The sequence below is a fragment of the Dendrobates tinctorius genome, unplaced genomic scaffold, assembly GCF_039654945.1.
Source record: "Dendrobates tinctorius isolate UK_male_01 unplaced genomic scaffold, ASM3965494v1 ptg000012l, whole genome shotgun sequence".
Taxonomy (NCBI): domain Eukaryota; kingdom Metazoa; phylum Chordata; class Amphibia; order Anura; family Dendrobatidae; genus Dendrobates; species Dendrobates tinctorius.
The window spans coordinates 4,959,572-4,979,266 of record NW_027361680.1 but is presented as its reverse complement, the minus strand read 5'-3'; the positions used below and the strand labels follow the sequence as shown (position 1 = coordinate 4,979,266).

Sequence of the window (19,695 nt, the reverse complement as noted above, 5' to 3'; positions counted from 1 at the left end):
TGCACCCCTATAGGCAGCCTCTGTAGTGAAATGCACCCCCATAGGCAGCCTCTATAGTGTAATGCACCCCTATAGGCAGCCTCTGTAGTGTAATGTACCCCCTTAGGCATCCTCTATAATGTAATGCACCCCATAGGCAGCCTCTGTAGTATAATGCACCCTCATAGGCAGCCTCAGTAGTGTAATGCACCCCCATAGGCATCGTCTATAATGTAATGCACCCACATAGCCACCCTCTGTAGTATAATGCACCCCCATAGCCATCCTCTGTAGTGTAATTTTAGCCCCATAGCCACCCTCTGTAGTGTAATGCAGCCCCATAGCCACCCTCTGTAGTGTAATGAAGCCCCATAGCCACCCTCTGTAGTGTAATGTACCACCATAGCCACCCTCTGTAGTGTAATGTAGCCCCATAGCCACCCTCTGTAGTATAATGCTACACCATAGCCATCCTCTGTAGTTTACTGTACCCCTATAGCCACCCTCTGTAGTGTAATGTAACCCCATAGCCAGCTTCTGTAATGTAATGTAGCCCCATAGCCACCCTCTGTAGTGTAATGTAGCCCCATAGCCACCCTCTGTAGTGTAATGCTCCACCATAGCCATCCTCTGTAGTTTACTGTACCCCTATAGCCACCCTCTGTAGTGTAATGTAGCCCCATAGCCACCCTCTGTAGTGTAATGCAGGCCCACAGCCACCCTCTGTAGTGTAATGTAGCCCCATAGCCACCCTCTGTAGTGTAATGCTCCACCATAGCCATCCTCTGTAGTTTACTGTACCCCTATAGCCACCCTCTGTAGTGTAATGTAGCCCCATAGCCACCCTCTGTAGTGTAATGCAGGCCCACAGCCACCCTCTGTAGTGTAATGTAGCCCCATAGCCATGCTCTGTAGTGTAATGCACCCTCATAGCCACCCTTGGTGCAATATTGCACCCCCGTAGCCACCCTTTGTAGTGTAATGCACCCCCATAGCCACCCTCTGTAGTGTAATGTAGCCCCATAGCCACCCTCTGTAGTGTAACATAGCCCCATAGCCACCCTCTGTAGTATAATGCACCCCCATAGCCACCCTCTGTAGTGTAACATAGCCCCATAGCCACCCTCTGTAGTGTAATGTAGCCCCCATAGCCAACCTCTTTAGTATAATGCACCCCATAGCCACCCTCTGTAGTGTAATGTAGCCCCATAGACACCTTCTGTAGTATAATGCACCCCCATAGCCACCCTCTGAAGTGTAATGTAGCCCCATAGCCACCCTCTGTAGTATAATGCACCCCCATAGCCACCCTCTGTAGTATATTGCACCCCCATAGCTACCCTCTGTAGTATAATGCACCCCATAGCCACCCTCTGTGGTGTAATATAGCCCCATAGCCACCCTCTGTAGTATAATGCACCCCCATAGTCACCCTCTGTAGTGTAATGTAGCCCCATAGCCACCCTCTGTAGTGTAATGCACCCCATAGCCACCCTTTGTAGTATAATGCATCCCCATAGCCACCCTCTGTAGTGTAATGTAGCCCCATTGCCACCCTCTGTAGTATAATGCACCCCCCAAAACTGAATACTCACCTCACCTTGCTGATTTTGTAAGTTTGCCCACTGACAAAGACATGAACAGTCTATAATTTTAAGAGTAGGTTATTTTTAACATTGAGAGATAGAATATCAAAAATAAAATCCAGAAAATTACATTGTATAAATTATATAAATTTATTTGCATTTTGCAGTGAGAAATAAGTATTTGATCCCCTACCAACCATAAAGAGTTTTGGCTCCTACAGACCAGTTAGACGCTCCTAATCAACTCGTTACCTGCATTAAAGACAAGTCTTACATAGTCACCTTTATAAAAGACTCCTGTCCACAGACTCAATTAATCAGTCAGACTCTAACCTCTACAACATGGGCAAGACCAAAGGGCTTTCTAAGGATGTCAGGGACAAGATCAGAGACCTGCACAAAGCTGAAATGAGCTGAAAAACCATACGTAAGATGCTGGGTGAGAAGGAGACAACTGTTGGTGCAATAGTAAGAAAATGGAAGAAATACTAAATGACTATCAATCGACATCAATCTGGGGCACCATGCAGAATCTCACCTTGTGGAGTATCCTTGATCATGGGGAAGGTGAGAGATCAGCCAAAAACTACACGGGGGAACTTGTCAATGATTTCAAGGCAGCTGGGACTACAGTCACCAAGAAAACCATTGCTAACACATTACGCCGTAAAGGTTTAAAATCCTGCAGTGCACGCAAGGTCTCCCTGCTCAAGAAGGCACATGTGCTATCTAATCTCACAACCTCTCCCCCTATCTGACCACCACCTACTCACCTTCTCATCCCTGTCCTCCTCACCTGCCCCCCATGTCCAGCCACTAGCACATCCTAGAAGAAACCTTGCACACCTAGACATTCACAGACTCTGAGACTCTCTTCTACCTCTGTCCTCCATATCTTAAGTCAACGACACAGACAGCACTACTGCTTTCTATAACGCCACCCTTTAGCGTTAACTCAACTCATAATGTTTGGAGGAAGAGAAATGCTGCCTATGATGACCAAAGAACACCTTTCCCACTGTCAAGCATGGAGGTGGAAACATTATGTTTTGGGGTGTTTCTCCGCTAAGGACACATTACTACTTAACCGCATCAATGAGAAAATGGATGGAGCCTCTTGCGTGGTAATCTCCTTCCCTCTGCCAGGACATTAAAAATGGGTCATGGCTGGGTCTTCCAGCAAGACAATGGCCCAAAACAAAGGCAAGGCAGCAAAGGAGTGGCTCAAAAAGAAGCACATTAAGGTCATGGAGTGGCCTAGCCAGTCTCCAGACCTTAATACCATAGAAAACTTATGGAGGGAGTTGAAGTTCTGAGTTGCCAATCGACAGCCTCAACATCTTAATGATTTAGAGATGATTTGCAAAGAGGAGTGGACCAAAATTCCTCCTGACATGTGAGCAAACCTCATCATCAACTCCAAATAAGTCTGACTGCTGTGCTTGCCAACAAGGGTTTTGCACCAAGTATTAAGTCTTGTTTGCCGGAGGAATCAAATGCTTATTTCTCATTGCAAAATGCAAATAAATTTATATAATTTATACAATGTGATTTTCTGGATTTTATTTTTGATATTCTATCTCTCAATGATAAAATTAACCTACACTTAAAATTATAGACTGTTCATGTCTTTGTCAGTGGGCAAACTTACAAAATCAGCAATGGATCAAATAATTATTTCCTTCACTGTATTAACACCATCACTACCGAATAACACTTAGGAAATGGCGGGTTCACCGCAGTTCATTTGGAGAATTTCACTGCAGTGAATTTGAAGTGAGGTAAACTTCCCTCTGCACCATGAGACTTTTTCTCACTGTGCTAGCGGTAATCTCACCAAGGTCACATCAGTTCATTTGCCTGGCTGGGAACGCAGCCTCCGTGACCCGCGATAACCTAGATGATGTCACCGCTAGTCACTGATGCTGCGCTGTATGTGGGGTCCAGCATTGGTTTATTGACCTCCGCCAGTAATAGGTGAGGAACTCTGCATCTGATTGGTAGCAGGTCTTGATGAACGTGTGTTAGGGTTGTGGATCGCACTAAATATAAAATAGAAGGAGCTGCGATTGCAACCCGGGGTCCACCTTGCAGAGATGGTAACCTGGCGGAGTGCAACTAAACACCGGCGCATAACCACTGACCCATTGTGTAGAGGAGCGAACTCTGTTACTTCAGAGTTCGTTGGCACAAATGCCGGAGCCTGTTACCTCTACAGGACTCGGCAAATGGAGCGCCAGTGTAGAGTCTCAAGACTCTGCCCCCAGGACACAGGGATAGAGTCCCTCTTGACTCACTAGCGTGCGGAGGTGCAACTGTGTTGCCAGGAAAACAGGTATAATTACAAACAAGCGTGCAAGTGTGCACAGTGCCGCTCAGGTGGACGCTGCCAATCACCCCTGGTTGGACCAGATAAGCGCACAGGTTGCGCACGGCGCTGCACAGGCGTTTGCTGTCACTTGCCACGGTACGATAGTGCCCCACAGGAGGCGACACCATCGGACGCTAGTGTGTGCTGAGAACTAGGAGCACAGTGGCATGAGCATAGCCACCCGTTGGCGCTGACTCTAACTCTGAATCCCTAACACAAACACAACCAGAGGGAGGGAATCTTAATGAGTCAGTCACCAGATACATGCATCCATCATTATACACACAAATAACAATTAGAGCATATACTAGCGCATGGCCGAGCAACCATGCAAACATTTTATAGCAGTGTCCTTCTAGGACCTTTCTGATGGTCCATTCGGAACAGGCACAGGACCTGAGCATGTGACCCCTGAGCTCCAATGGGAGGTTGAGCCACGGGCATGCTCAGTCGAGCAAAAAAGGGACTTAGTCCCAGGAGCTGCTCACCGCTGGCTAGTGCAGGCTGCTATAGCTGAACCAGGGATGGCAGCAGCAACCAACCTGACAGCACTAGCTTGAGCAAGGCATCGGGAACAACGTCTTTGCTGAGCAGGCTCCTCTGCGGCCGGGACTGAATGGGAGTTTGCAGCAGGCAAGGCTCAGGATTCCTCCTGTGCAGAGGCGGGAACCCAACGCCTAACAACGTGCTTCTCAAACAGTACATTAACATTCATTCTCTGAGCCCCCCTTCCCTTTAATTTACCCATTCAGCAACTGTACTGTGTATATGATAATTAACTTGTACCAAAATGGATAAATTACATCTTTCTTCAAGACACATAAACACATTCCCTGTAGTATGTATGAAACTATATAAGTAATAGTAATAATAACTGCATTACATGAGTTAGGCTGAGTTCACACGTGGCGTTTTTTTCGCGTTTCCGCGGCGGTTTTAACCGCGCGATTTTGCCACGAAAACGCGAAAAATAAGCATCCCATGCATTCCTATGGGATTCCTCAATGCTGTGCTAATGCTGCGGTTTTTACCGCGGCAGAATCGCTTTGCGGTAAAAACCGCAGCATGCTCATTAATTTGCGGAATCGCGGCGATCCCGCACCCATAGGAATGCATTGTTCCGCTTACTTCCCGCATGTGGCTGTGCCCACCATGCGGAAAGTAAGCAGAACATTTGCGGATGGTACCCTCGGTCCGGAGGAGAGGAGACTGTCCTCCGGGCTTTAGGTACCATATCCCTGTAAAATAGAATTTAAAAATAAAAAATATTGTTATTCTCACCCTCCGACGTCCCGCGCAGTCTTCCCGCTTCTCTTCACGCTCTCGTTCCCTTTAGTCCTTTGCAAAAATGCCCGCGATGGCGTCCGTTCTCGCGGGATCGTGAAGTCTCGCGGTCATTCGCGCGACGTCATCGCGAATTACCACGAGACATCGCGATCCCGCGAGAACGGACGTCATCGCGGGCATTTTCGCAAAGGATTACGTATGCGCGTATGCGCGGGACGTCGGAAGGTAAGAATAACACTATTTTTTATTTTTTTTTACATTCTATCTTTTACTACTGAGGCCGCATAGGCGGCCTCAGTAGTAAAAAGTTGGTCACACTCGTCAAACACTATGTTTGACGAGTGTGACCAACCTGTCAATCAGTTCTCCAAGCGATGCTACAGATCGCTTGGAAAACGCTAGCATTTTGCAAGCTAAATACGCTTGCAAAATGCTAGTTTTTCCGCGGGAAAATCGCGGGAATTTAAAATGCGATTTTCCCGCGGACTGGAATTCCGGAATTCTCGCGGTAATTTCCGTGAGAGTTCCGGTACGTGTGCACTTAGCCTTATAGTAACATCCTTTCACTCATTTCACAAACTAACAAACACAACATTGAGTAGGGTCCAGAAATGCTGAGCTTGATCCAGTAGACTGCTAGTCAGTTGAGGAAAAACAATCCAGATCTCAGACAGCTGGATCTACACTTAAGGGGGTTTTACACATAGCGATATCGCTAAAGCATCACCGATTTGGTGACGCAGCAGCGATATCGCTATGTGTGATACTTACCTCCGACCGGCTCCCCTGCTGATCGCGCAGCTCCATTTCTCATCAGGCGCTTCCTGCTGTGATTCCTGCTGGCGCCGACGAGCATCGCGTGGACGCGGACGGAGGACGTCAGGATCGCCGCGTCTGAAAGGTGAGTATCGTCCGCTGATTTACTGCTGCATCGCTGTGAGACCTTCCTGTGTGGAAGCTCACTAGCGATCATTTAGCGATGCACCAGCGATCCTGACCGGGTCATATCGCTGGTCGGGATCGCTGGTGCATCGCTAAATGTAAAGGGGCCTTTACAGTACAGGATGTGTTATACAACTGTCAGAGATTGCTTTTAGCCCCAGACATCCTTTATTATATCATGAAAGTTTATTCTGTTTCACAAAACCAAAATCCAAGTAAGGCTTCTATCCTAGGACCTTAGCTGGAAGAGTGTTTGTTTTTTTACCACAAAGGTGCAGAAAGAACAATGGATAGACCAAAATGGGGGTTCCAATGCATCCAAACCATATCAATGGCAATGGATTACTTCAGGTCAAGAACCAGGGCAGGCTTATTGTATGAATCAGTGGTGGTTGCAAATTGTTGTTAATAATTATTAAAATGGTGGTTTTCTTATTACCATGCAACTTTGCGAGTGAATCTTACTCTACTTTACCATGATGTAACTTTTTATATTTTTGTTTTCATACACCACCCTCCATTCTTAGTAGATATTGCATTTACTTTTAGCTTAGGTTGTTCATTTTTAAAACAAAATGTACATGACATTTTTCTTACTTTTTATTTGTCTTGCTAGAAGATGATTCATACAGTGGAGACAATGCCATTGACATGTTGATTGAAGATCAGCTTATAAAGCATGAATTCCAGCCTGTCAGTACCGCAGAGGATATCACTCCAACCAAAGAATCTCTAACCTCAAATTATATCAAAGGACATACAAAACTCTCTGACTTGTCTATTATGGATATTTCTACCTTGTCTGTTGAAAACTTAGTAGACACTGTAACAACATCAAAATTGACCAAACAATCCAGTTCTTTGCAACAGATAACTACAGAGCAGACTAAACCAGTAGAAAGCACATCCATCGAGGCTGAAACAACTGCACTAACAGCCCAGACTAAACAATCATCAGTAATTATACAGACTACTCAGCCAACGATATCCAAATCCATTCATACAAGCACAGCTGCCTCAACGAATTCAGATGCTCCATTAACAAGCTCTAAACCTTCAAAGCCTACTAAAATATTGCACCTAAGCACTGATAGTAACAAAGAAGGAGAAGATGATCTTCAGAAAGTCATTGGTAAGTTTGAATCTTTTCATTGATGTTATGTTTTATTTGAAGTTGGTCTAAGGTGTTTCAGACTAAACATTTTCATAGTATTTTTTAAAAGTGCTCATACTACAGCCCCAGTCTCCCCTCTTCCAGAGCTGGATATAACAATCTGTTACAGATGTCTAATAAGAAAAGCATCTTGCTGTATTTCACTTTCTTCTACACTACACAGCTGAATACAGATGTGCACTCACAATTAATACATAATTAGTTATTATGCAACCCACCATTCCAAATATAAATTATAATCCACCACTGTGTCCCACCAACTATAGCCACTTTTCCCCACCTAATAAATATATAAATTAACTATCTGAAGATCCCGGCGTTGCCTGGGCATAGTAACTAACTGTGGTTAGTTATAACAAATTATAATGATTATATTGCACATAAAAACCATGCATCTAATCCTATCCTGTGTGATACTGACTGCTGAGCCATGTATCTAGGCCTATTCTGTGTAATACTGTCTCCTAAGCCGTGTATCTAATACTATTCTGTGTTATACTATGTGCTGAGCTGTGTATCTAATCCTATCCTGTGTGATACTGACTGCTGAGCCGTGTATCAAATTCTATCCTGTGTCATACTGACTGCTGAGCTGTGTATCTAATCCTATCCTGTGTGATACTGTCTGCTGAGCCGTGTATCTAATCCTATCCTGTGTGATACTGACTGCTGAGCCGTGTATCTAATCCTATCCTGTGTGATACTGACTGCTGAGCTGTGTATCTAATCCTATCCTGTGTGATACTGGGCTCCCCCTGCAGTCTGTGTCAGAGGGTGGTCTGGTTGGCACGGTAATAAATTGTGTTATTTCCAGCTTTACAGAAGGACGATAACACCATAGAAATGATAAGAATAATAGGCCTCAGTTACCAAAACTGTCTACAAAGAAAACTGTTGCTGATAGCAACCAATCACAGCTCATTTTTCATATTTTAAACAGCTCTGGGACAGCGTGGCGAGTTTTGAGTGGCAACTTTTGTGTTTCGACTTTTATGTGGCGAGGTTGGTGTATGTGTGGTGAAATGTGTGCTGAGGGTGGTATATGTGTTGAAGCACGTGGTAGTGTGTGGCACATTTTGTGTGTGTGTTCATATCCCCATGTGCGGTGAGTATCCCATGTCAGGGCCCCACCTTAGCAACTGTACGGTATATACTCTTTGGCGCCATCGCGCTCATTCTTTAAGTCCCCCTGGCAGCTGTCAATTTGCCTCCCAACACTTTTCCTTTCACTTTTTCCCCATTATGTAGATAGGGGCAAAATTTTTTGGTGAATTGGAACATGCGGGGTTAAAATTTCACCTCACAACATTGCCTATGACGCTCTCGGGGTCCAGACGTGTGACTGTACAAAATTTTGTGGCTGTAGCTACGACGGTGCAGATGCCAATACATACACTTTTTCCCCATTATGTAGATAGGGGCAAAATTGTTTGGTGATTTGGAACGCACGGGGTTAAAATTTTGCCTCACAACATAGCCTATGACGCTCTCGGGGTCGAAATGTGTGACTGTGCCAAATTTTGTGGCTGTAGCTGCGACGGTGCAGATGCCAATCCCGGACATATGTAGGGAAGGTGACCTGACGGACGGACGGACTAGTCAGAGTGAAGAAGGAAAGGTTTGCACAGTGTAGGTAGGTGTCAGTTATTACAGTGGGGAAACAGCTAGGAAAGTGTAGTGGACGTGCAGTACCTTGGGTTGACCATTAGATGGCAGGGAGGAGTGTGAGCAAAGGACTTGACAACAGCTTAGGGCTTTAGAAACCGTTGGTCATGGGGGGCGTGGTTACAGTGACAGGGGACCGGGAGAGCTATAAATACTGAGGGAGGGTTCCAGAAGGTTCTAGTCCCCAGGGGGAGCTCCAGTGACAGGAGGACTGCGACAATCTGTGCACTGTGAGGAGAATCTAAACCAGGGGGACTGAGGAGAGAGAACATCAGGGGGGTGGTCCTGACAGGAAGAACCGCAGAAGGGACGAGGTACTGGGTGTGAGACACTGTATTTGACACGACGACTGATCAGTGGAAGCGCTGTTGGTGTACGGGCCTAAGGCGGCCACAGTGACGGACCTGTCAGGAGCGTCGACGAGTGAGGAGGGGACGGTGTATGCATACACGTCCCCAGTGTAACGTACAGTGTGTGGGAAGCGGCCCTGGAAACGGAGGGCCGACAAGGGAAGCGAAGTAAAGTGTATTGCTTTGGAGTGCGGTATACTGTTGAGGCTGTCAAGTGGACGGCCAGAGAATAAAGCTTGGACCTGTTGCACCCTGAACTTGCCTCCATCTTGTCTCTGTTTCGTCTCTGCGCGGTAAGTAGAAGGACCACCCCCCCCAGCTCAGCCCGCACCTCTACATTTGGCGTAGTCGGCAGGATCGCCGTCGCTAATACATCATCTTCTGCGGCAGGCCTGCCTTAAAGGATGGAGAAGGACTTGGACTGTGCTGCTTGGAAAATAAATACCTGTGGATTACAATTGGCTTACCTGTGGATTACAAATTGGGAGCACTGTGGTGACTCCGTGGTGCTGACAGAAGATCCGGGGCGGTATCAGGTGCTGCGCAAGATGGCGGCATTACTACAGCGCAGGGGAGAGGTCCGGGTGTTTGCAGTCGTGTTGAATGGACTGGGACCCCCTCCAACGTACCCCCGTGGACAGCAGTATGTGCCCGGAGGCCGACGCTCCCATGTACTGGACTCTGGCAGATGGGTGGAAAGGTCTGCCAACACCCCACCCAGCAGGAGGAGTGGCACAGAAGAAAAACTTGGCTGCGGCTGTCTGACGCCATTCGAGTGCTGCCCAACGGACGGTATGAGATGCTGCAGGTGTCGGGGCATCGGCCGCCTAGAGTGGCAATGGCGGCGAGAGATGGAGCTGCACCAGAAGTCATCTTCAGAACCACGGGCAGGCAGCGGGATGCTGAGCCGGGGAGCGGAGCCTGAGGGGAGTCAGCGAGAACGGCCGCCACCAATACCAGCAGAGGACTTCTCAGCGGAGCCCCCGAGTCTGGAGGGAAGGCCCGCAGGACAGTGGAGCAAGGAACGGAGGCTGCGGGGGAAACCGCGTGATGATGGGACGGAGGCCGCAGCGCCGGGGAAGGTGAGAGTACCCCCGGCCCTACCAGTCCCTCCGCAAGCGGCCCCCACCATTCTGCTGCAGCACGCGCCCCCTGCGCACTGGAAGGCCTAGTTACCACGGGCACCGTGGTGTATGCGGAGCTGAGCGAGGCCCCCGCTCATGTCCCCGAACTACCCCGCCCGGAGTCACCAGTGCAGAGCTCACCCAAAGAAGACGCTGCTGCGCTTTCCCTGCTAATAGCAGCTGCATCGTTGAAATCGGCCGTTACTCCGGCTCCGTTGGAAGTAGTGGATGCGGCCTGTCCTGAGGCCGCGGTTATGCCGCTGCTGGAGTCGGCTGCGGCCGACTTAGCGGGCCCTGTGATTCCAGCCCCCGAGGACCCGGTTGTCCCCATTTGCCACCTGACCCCAGTGGCTGCTGGGCCGCAGAAATTTTCGGCCGTTTCTGTCTTGCGGTCTTTTTCAGCGGAGTCCCGCCCACCGGACTCCAGGGCCCATGCTGTTCCCTCCGTGTGGGTAGCGGAGGTGATCAGGAAGAAGAAGGCCCTGGAGTAGGAAGTGTGGAACCTGCTCCACACTCAAGGAGAGGCCGGCATGGAAAAGAAGAGGACTTGAATGGACACCCTCAGTATCCCCGGGGGCTCCACGGCTGTGGGGTCCCTCACTACTAGCCACTGCGTAGTGAAGTAGACTGTCGAGAGTTCGGTGCACTGTAGTGCAGGTTCTGGAGAACAGTTCTAGTTTAAAAAAAAAAATGTTTGATGTGCTGAGTTTGTTTTTAGTATGTTCCTCTTACAGGATGTTATTTGCTGATTTGAAACTTGACAGAAGTAGACGTGGGGGAGTGTTCAGGTCCAAGGAAGGGGGAAGAAAGAAGACTTGCAATGTTTTTTTTGTTATATGTTGGTTTTAGAAGCAAAAGAAAATGAAAAAAAAAATATAAAAATGGGTACTTGTGCTATTATAAAGTTGTTTAATGTATAATATGCCAAAGTAAAATGCAACAGGTCCGGGTAAGGGAAGGTCTGCGGGACCAAAGGAAAGTGTGAGATCCGGTAGGGATCTAAGAGTTGAGGAGGTCTGGGAGACCGGGACGCCGACCATGACATGTTATTGAAAGAAAGGAAATGAGTTGGAAGACGTGAGAAAGACAGCCGTCCTAGGTCAGGTCCCCAACACCACGGACACCCCTGAAGGAGGAAGGTGGGCGCTGGTAATGATCTGGTAGGTGTGAGGCCTCGATCATGGCGTACCAGATAGTGGAAGGTAACAGTAGGGGAGAGTAGGGGAAGGTACACGCCATAGAGAGAATATGGGTGTACCTAGCCCAATTTGAAAGACGTTGTCATGTGGCGTGCGCGCTGGTGAGTAGCAGTAGGCTGCTCAGAGCATAGTGCTCCCAGTATGGTTCAGCCCCAGCAGATAGTGGGTTTGGCTCAACAGCTGGTCCGACAACAGAATGTAGGTGTAGCTTCAGAACGACGAAGGCAGGGATGACGATTGTCGAGGACAATGGACAAAGGAAGGGGGGGTGTAGGGAAGGTGACCTGATGGACGGACGGACTAGTCAGAGTGAAGAAGGAAAGGTTTGCACAGTGTAGGTAGGTGTCAGTTATTACAGTGGGGAAACAGCTAGGAAAGTGTAGTGGACGTGCAGTACCTTGGGTTGACCATTAGATGGCAGGGAGGAGTGTGAGCAAAGGACTTGACAACAGCTTAGGGCTTTAGAAACCATTGGTCATGGGGGGGCGTGGTTACAGTGACAGGGGACCGGGAGAGCTATAAATACTGAGGGAGGGTTTCAGAAGTTTCCAGTCCCCAGGGGGAGCTCCAGTGACAGGAGGACTGCGACAGTCTGTGCACTGTGAGGAGAATCTAAACCAGGGGGACTGAGGAGAGAGAACGTCAGGGGGGTGGTCCTGACAGGAAGAACCGCAGAAGGGACGAGGCACTGGGTGTGAGACACTGTATTTGACACGACGACTGATCAGTGGAAGCGCTGTTGGTGTACGGGCCTAAGGCGGCCACAGTGACGGACCTGTCAGGAGCGTCGACGAGTGAGGAGGGAACGGTGTATGCATACACGTCCCCAGTGTAACGTACAGTGTGTGGGAAACGGCCCTGGAAACGGAGGGCCGACAAGGGAAGCGAAGTAAAGTGTATTGCTTTGGAGTGCGGTATACTGTGGAGGCTGTCAAGTGGACGGCCAGAGAATAAAGCTTGGACCTGTTGCACCCTGAACTTGCCTCCATCTTGTCTCTGTTTCGTCTCTGCGCGGTAAGTAGAAGGACCACCCCCCCCAGCTCGGCCCGCACCTCTACACATACATACTTTACAGTACAGACCAAAAGTTTGGACACACCTTCTCATTCAAAGAGTTTTCTTTATTTTCATGACTATGAAAATTGTAGATTCACTCTGAAGGCATCAAAACTATGAATTAACACATGTGGAATTATATAATTAACAAAAAAGTGTGAAACAACTGAAAATATGTCTTATATTCTAGGTTCTTCAAAGTAGCCACCTTTTGCTTTAATTACTGCTTTGCACATGCTTGGCAAACTCTTTGAATGAGAAGGTGTGTCCAAACTTTTGGTCTGTACTGTATATACATACTTACACACCCACATTGAGCTTTATATATTAGATTAGCTCCTGTATGCTTTCCCCAATTCAATACTAGTCACTACATCCTCAGTGATCCCCACTATGTACCTCCCGACCCCTGATTCATTTTATTTACATGCCCCTTCTGCCCCAATTCATTGTCATGTTTTCTCTCTCTCCCACCCCCACCCTCTAATTATCAACTTATCTCCACCACAGTCCATACTTCATTTATTCTCCCCCACCCTCAATTTATCATTATTTGCTGCCCCACCCCAATTGATCATCATTTATTACCCCCACCCTCAATTTATCATTAAGTGTCCCCCATCCACCAGTCTCAATACATAATCATTTACTCCCCACACCCTCAAAATTCATCATTGTTTGCTCTCTTCCAATTCATCATTTGCTCTCCCCACCCCCACCTTCAATTCATCACTTGCTCTCCCGCCTCCACCTTCGATTCATCATTTGCGGTCCCCCATCCCCCCACCCTTAATTCATGATTTGCAGTCCCTCACCCTCAATTCATCATTTGCAGGAACACTCAGTTAAGCCGATATTTCCAGTGTATGGGGATGTCAAAAGAGATAGTTTTACTTTGTCTAGATGCCTTATGCAGCAAGAGACACTGATATCCATGTCCCTTATTCATTAGTAGGGTCGATGCTCGTGTACTAATCATGCTCCATCGGCCCCACCATGGCGGTGATGGTTGCCCCATCTCCTCCCTCACTTTATCATTTGCACTCCTCCCCCCACTTTATCATGTACGGTCCCCCTTCCCCGCTTGCTTTATCATTTGCCATCCCCCCTCCCCACCTTCACTTCATCATTTGCAGTCCCCCTCCCTACCTTCACTTCATCATTTGCAGTGCCCTTCTACTCCTTTACTTCTTCATTTGTAGTGCTCCTCTCTTCCTTCACTTCATCATTTGCAGTCCCCCTCCCCCACTCACTTCATCATTTGCAGTGCCCCTCCCCTCCTAACTTCATCATTTGCTGTACCACTCCCCCACTCACTTCATCATTTGCAGTCCCTTTTTCCCCACTGACTTCATTTGCAGTCCCCCTCCCCCATTCACTTCATCATTTGCAGTCCCCTTCCCCCATTCACATCATTATTCGCAGTTCCCTTCCTCCCACTCACTTCATTATTTGCAGTCCCTCCTCACTTATTTCAAATCATTTTTCATACTTACCTCACTGATGATACCTTGCAGGCACAGCTCTGCTCCTGGTTTACTCATACAGGATGGCGAGTACACGATTACATCATCGCGTACGTGCCATCACCTGATCGGTAGTCCAGAGGGTGGAGAGAGTGGGTGCTGGGCACCTGTCCAGGTTAGACGGCTGTGGAGCTCTGAGAAAGCTCCCACCACCGAGGTCTTCATTGCACGATGGGGAACAGTAAGCAGAAGCATAAGAGGCGGGGCCCAGGCTCCTCTCTGTACTGCTGCTCACCGGGCCCCATACAGCAGTAAGGGCGGCAGTAATGCCCTGATGGCGCCCCTGCTGAAGCCTATACAGGTGGTGAGTGCGAAACGGTCCACCTGTTCCCCTGTATGTCTCCCCCTGCAAGCCGCACTACTGCTAGATGGATGTCCGGATAACATTGAAATAAAGGACTTTTAATTCACAGAAGAGACTGTTGAGTACTGCCTTTCATATTCTCTAAATATTTACTGCATTGTTAGCTACTGCACCACCATAAAGAAATAAGTCTCTTCAGCAACTGTCAGAGTCTGCATTTTTGAGACTGTTGCAACACAGGTGCCTATTCATATCCTCACTTCTGTGCGCTATATAAATAAAATATACTATGAAAATAATATGGTATATAAAAGAAAAGAGTGGCAATGGCAATGGACAGGGTAATTATAAGAAGAAAAAAAAACAGACCATGGCTAAAATTATGGGAGCCTCAAGCAGCAGCAGTATCTCCACCACCACTGGAACCAGTAGCATAGCTACTGGGGGGGGGGCAGAGGGGGCGATGACCCCGGGCCCCGTGCTCTCAGGAGGCCCACCCGGAGCTACGCTACTGTAACTGTATCGGCATGCGCAGCGTGCCGATACAGTTACATTCTGCAGCAGAGCAGGGAGAAATGATCTCCTTGCTCTGTCACCCGGCTGCTACGGGGCCCCTGAGCAGGGGGGGCCCGATGCCAGCAGTGGGCCCCCCGCCTGTCATCGCAGGGTCAGCTGTATCGGCAACTAGCCGATACAGCTGACCGCACTAATGAGAGGAGCACTCCTTCTCCCATCATCCCTCTGTCAGCGTCTGATGCCAGACACTGACAGGGGGCGCGATGACATCACTGGCTGGCGCCCGCTGTCAAGAGAAGAGCGTGAGCAGTGCAGAAGGAAGAGAGGTGAGTATTGGATTTTTTTATTGTTTTTATGGGGGTGCATTATTTTACAGTCTGCCTATGGTGGGGGTGCTGCCTTACTTAACAGTCTGCCTATGGGGGGTGCTGCCTTACCTAACAGTCTGCCTATGGGGGGTGCTGCCTTACCTATCAGTCTGCCTATGGGGGTGCTGCCTTACCTAACAGTCTGCCTATGGGGGGGTGCTGCCTTACCTAACAGTATGCCTATGGGGGGTGCTGCCTTACCTATCAGTCTGCCTATGGGGGGGTGCTGCCTTACCTAACAGTCTGCCTATGGGGGGTGCTGCCTTATATTACAGTCTGCCTATGGGGGGGTGCTGCCTTATATTACAGTCTGCCTATGGGGGGTGCTGCCTTATATTACAGTCTGCCTATGGGGGTGCTGCCTTATATTACAGTCTGCCTATGGGGGTGCTGCCTTATATTATAGTCTGTCTATGGGGGGTGCTGTCTTACATTACAGTCTGCCTATGGGGAGGCTGCATTATACTATAGAGTCTGCCTATGGGGACTGCATTATGCTGTAGATTCTGCCTATGGGGAAAGCATTAGTATACTATATTGAGGACTATCTAATGTATTATGATATAGTGAGGCTATCTAGGGGACCATCATACAGTATGGAGATTACAGTGAGGGGGCCATCATACAGTGTTGGAGCCATCAAAAAGTTTGGGGGATAGTAAGGGGTCAGTATATATACAGTGAGGGGGCATTATACTGTGTATAAGAGAGCATCATACTGTGTACAGAGGAGCTGTACAGGGGGGACTCTGAACATTATTAAATGTAAAGTGGGCACTTACTGTTATAAGGAACTTTGGTAACTGTGACTGTCAAAGGGGCACACAGAGGGCATTATTACTTTCTATGAGCAAAATGTGGGCACTGTTTTCTAGGGCACTTGCACCCAGCATCACTATATTGTAGAGAGTTGCTTTAGAATGTAAAGGGCACAGGGAATCACCCAGCAGGTGCAGTAATAGGGAGACATACGGCAGCAGCGGTTGAGGATACATGGTGATGGGGCTGGAATATGAGAAGTGAAACGTGTCTTTCTTGTATTCTCTGTAGCCAAGTCCTGGCTGGAGAATTGTCATTGTCGGTCTGAGCCAGATGGAAAAGACGTGAAAAGTGAACAATTCCATCAGAAACAACATCAGCAGTAAGTCACTATCTCTAACTCTGCTGTAATCACTTATATGTTCTGTAGGACTGGTATCTACTGACCATATGGCGGTAATATCAATATTGGTCTTTATATAGCGATTGTTTTCAGTAACATTGCAGTCATCTGCTGAGGTTCTCCTACATCCACTATTAGGGTGCATCACTGAGTTGTAATCAAGGTTACCTGGTTAAGGGCCCACTCAGAAGTTTCGCTCCCCTGAACCAAAACCCTAGCTACGCTCCTGACTGGAACCATCCATCCATGCAGTAGCAGTAACAAACCAAGATCACAATACTCTGGCTGGCAAGAATATTAGTGGGAAGAAATATGAGGGGTGAAGCTGCTGTCTGACTACAATGAAAAATCTTCTGAGGGCAGATCTGATTCTTCTTTGGTCAGCAAAGGAGCAGGTGATGCCGCAACTTCTGCTGGTGAAGGAGACTAAACAGTCCTTGAAATATCTGGTCATGATGGTGGCAAGTCCAAAGTGCAGGAATATCGAGTGTTCCACAGTACCATAGGACTGATATATTGCAGTGTACAGGCTCTGCGCAAATCGACTAACAAATATGGCTCGCCATCAACACATGAAGCAATACAACCTGCTCACATGGGAAAAGCAAATTGACCAGAAATATGAGCAAAACTCAGGCTCTCCTCTTTTTTCTCATGATCATCTTTCTGGTAGCCCGGTAGCATCTTCAGATAGTGCTTGGTCATTGTCATCATCGCCATCAAAATCATAATCTTCATCTACCACTTCTTCTATTGTGTCACCAGCTAGTCATATACCCAGGAAAAATGCATCCACTCATCCATTTTTATGGAAACTCAAGTCCCACATGTCCAACTTCACCACAATTGCTGCCATACCATGTGAATTGTATTACCTTTTCCAACATGATCGTATACATTCAGCCTCCAAAATACCTATCTTATTTCTTGAAGAAAGACATCCTTGCTTTGTACTCTCGCATAGCTGAGACCTTAGTCTGCGTTTCGAAATTAACATTGTGCTACAAAGAGCATTCCACTGTTGACAACAGCAATTATGGCCAGGGGCTTTGTATGTCTTTCATTGCTCATCGAGTTAAAATTTTGACCGGCGATGATGCACTTACACAAATGGACTAGGTATTTACTGCTAACATATACACACTGAACAACGATTATTCACCATCTCCTCTACATAAGAGGGAAGTGACGGATCATGATGATTGAGGGGCAGAAATGTTCACAAAGCACTTGTAGCCAAGAAAAGGATGCATTGAACACCTTTATTTGCAAATAGACAGTTTTTATGCATATCAAATGCAATATTTATTACACAAAAGGTAGGAATGATTTTTATAGTGGCTAAGTCCCTTATTTGACCATTGGTCTATTGGCTAAGTCCCTTATTTGACCATTGGTCTAGTTTATTATTATTATTTATTTATATAGCACCATTGATTCCATGGTGCTGTACATGAGAAGGGGTTACATACAAATTACAGATATCACTTACAATAAACTAACAATGACAGACTGATACAGAGGGGAGAGGATCCTGCCCTTTTCGGCTTACATGCTACAGGATGGTGGGGAAGGAGACAGTAGGTTAGTGGGTTGCAGCAGTTCCGGTGTTGGTTGAGGTGATATCTCCGGTAGTGGTGAGAGAGAAGGAGGTAGCGGGGTCATTGCAGGCTGTAGGCTTTCTTGAAGAGGTTGGTTGCAGGTTCTGTCTGAAGGATCCAAATGTGGTTGATAGTCGGACTTGTTGGGGCAAAGAATTCCAGAGGATGAGGGCAATTCGGGAGAAGTCTTGGAGGCGGTTGCATCAGGAGCGAATAAGTGTGGAAGAGAGAAGGAGGTCTTGGGAGAACCGGAGATTATGTGAGGGAAGGTATCAGTAGATTAGTTCAGAGACATATGGGGGAGACAGGTTATAGATGTCCTTGTAGGTCAGTATTAGTAATTTGAACTGGATACGCTGAGGGAATAGGAGCCAGTGAAGAGATTTGCAGAGGGGAGAAGTGGATGAGTAGCGAGGAGAGAGATGAATTAGTCGTCGGGCAGCAGAGTTAAGGATGGACTGGAGAGCTGCGAGAGTGTTAGCAGGGAGACCATAGAAAAGGATTTTGCAGTAGTTGAGACGGAAGATGATGAGGGCATGCACAAGCATTTTAGTAGATTGAGGGCTCAGGAAAGGACGGATTCTGGAAATATTTATGGGCTGGAGGCAACAGAAGGTAGAAAGAGCTTGGATGTGCGGTTTGAAGGACAGGGCAGACTCAAAGGTTACTCCAAGGCAGCAGACTTCCGGTACTGGGGATAATTGTTATAGCTAGGTCGGGTAAGGAAGATCTGTGAGATGAAGGAAAGATGATGAGTTCAGATTTGTCCACATTGAGCTTGAGGAAGCGAGAGGAAAAGAAGGAGGATATGGCTGATAGACACTCTGGGATTCCGGACAGCAGAGAGGTGACGTCTGGGCCAGAGAGGTAGATCTGAGTGTCATCAGCATAAAGGTGGTTCTGGAATCCGTGGGACTTTATGAGTTGCCCCAGACCAAGTGTATAGATTGAGAAGAGTAGGGGTCCTAAAACAGAGCCTTGGGGGACTCCAACAGAGAGAGGATGGGATGAGGAGGTGGTGTTGGAGTGGGAGATGCTGAATGTGCGGTTGGAAAGGTATGAGGAGAGACAGGATAGGGCGAGGTCTTTGATGCTGAAGGAGGAGAGGATCTGTAGTAGGAGCCGTGCTCAGTGGTGGTTTAAATAGTCTTTCATTCTAGACTTATTAGACAAGTAGTTTGTCCTAATTAGTGCAGCTGTCTCTGAATCCACACATAACGCCTGTCATGATTCCACCTTTCAGTGTGTTTGGTCGCAGTGAATTATTGTCTGCTGTCCAATCTTGAGCTGGGTTTTGCTGAGCTGTCAGTGTCTTGCATGTCTGTTGAGCTATCACTTGATCTCTCCTGAACCAGTAGTTGCTCTCCCTGATAAATTTTCAAGGGAGAAAGATCAGTTCAAGGTGTTTAGAGGAAGCTGTAGGTTATTTTTTACACTGCAACTCCGATCTTCAGGGAATGAGTCCCAGTAGGTGGGAATAATCAT

The 19,695-nt window shown here is 47.6% G+C and overlaps 1 protein-coding gene across 1 annotated transcript in view; it reads left to right on the top strand.

Annotated features, from left to right (window-relative positions):
- OLFML2B (olfactomedin like 2B) overlaps positions 1 to 19,695 on the top strand; it is a 631,699-nt gene that overhangs the window by 521,265 nt on the left and 90,739 nt on the right. Inside the window, exon 6 of the mRNA XM_073557967.1 lies at positions 6,782 to 7,297. Within this exon, the coding sequence (XP_073414068.1) occupies positions 6,782 to 7,297 (516 nt within the window). The remainder of the gene's footprint in view (positions 1 to 6,781; positions 7,298 to 19,695) is intronic.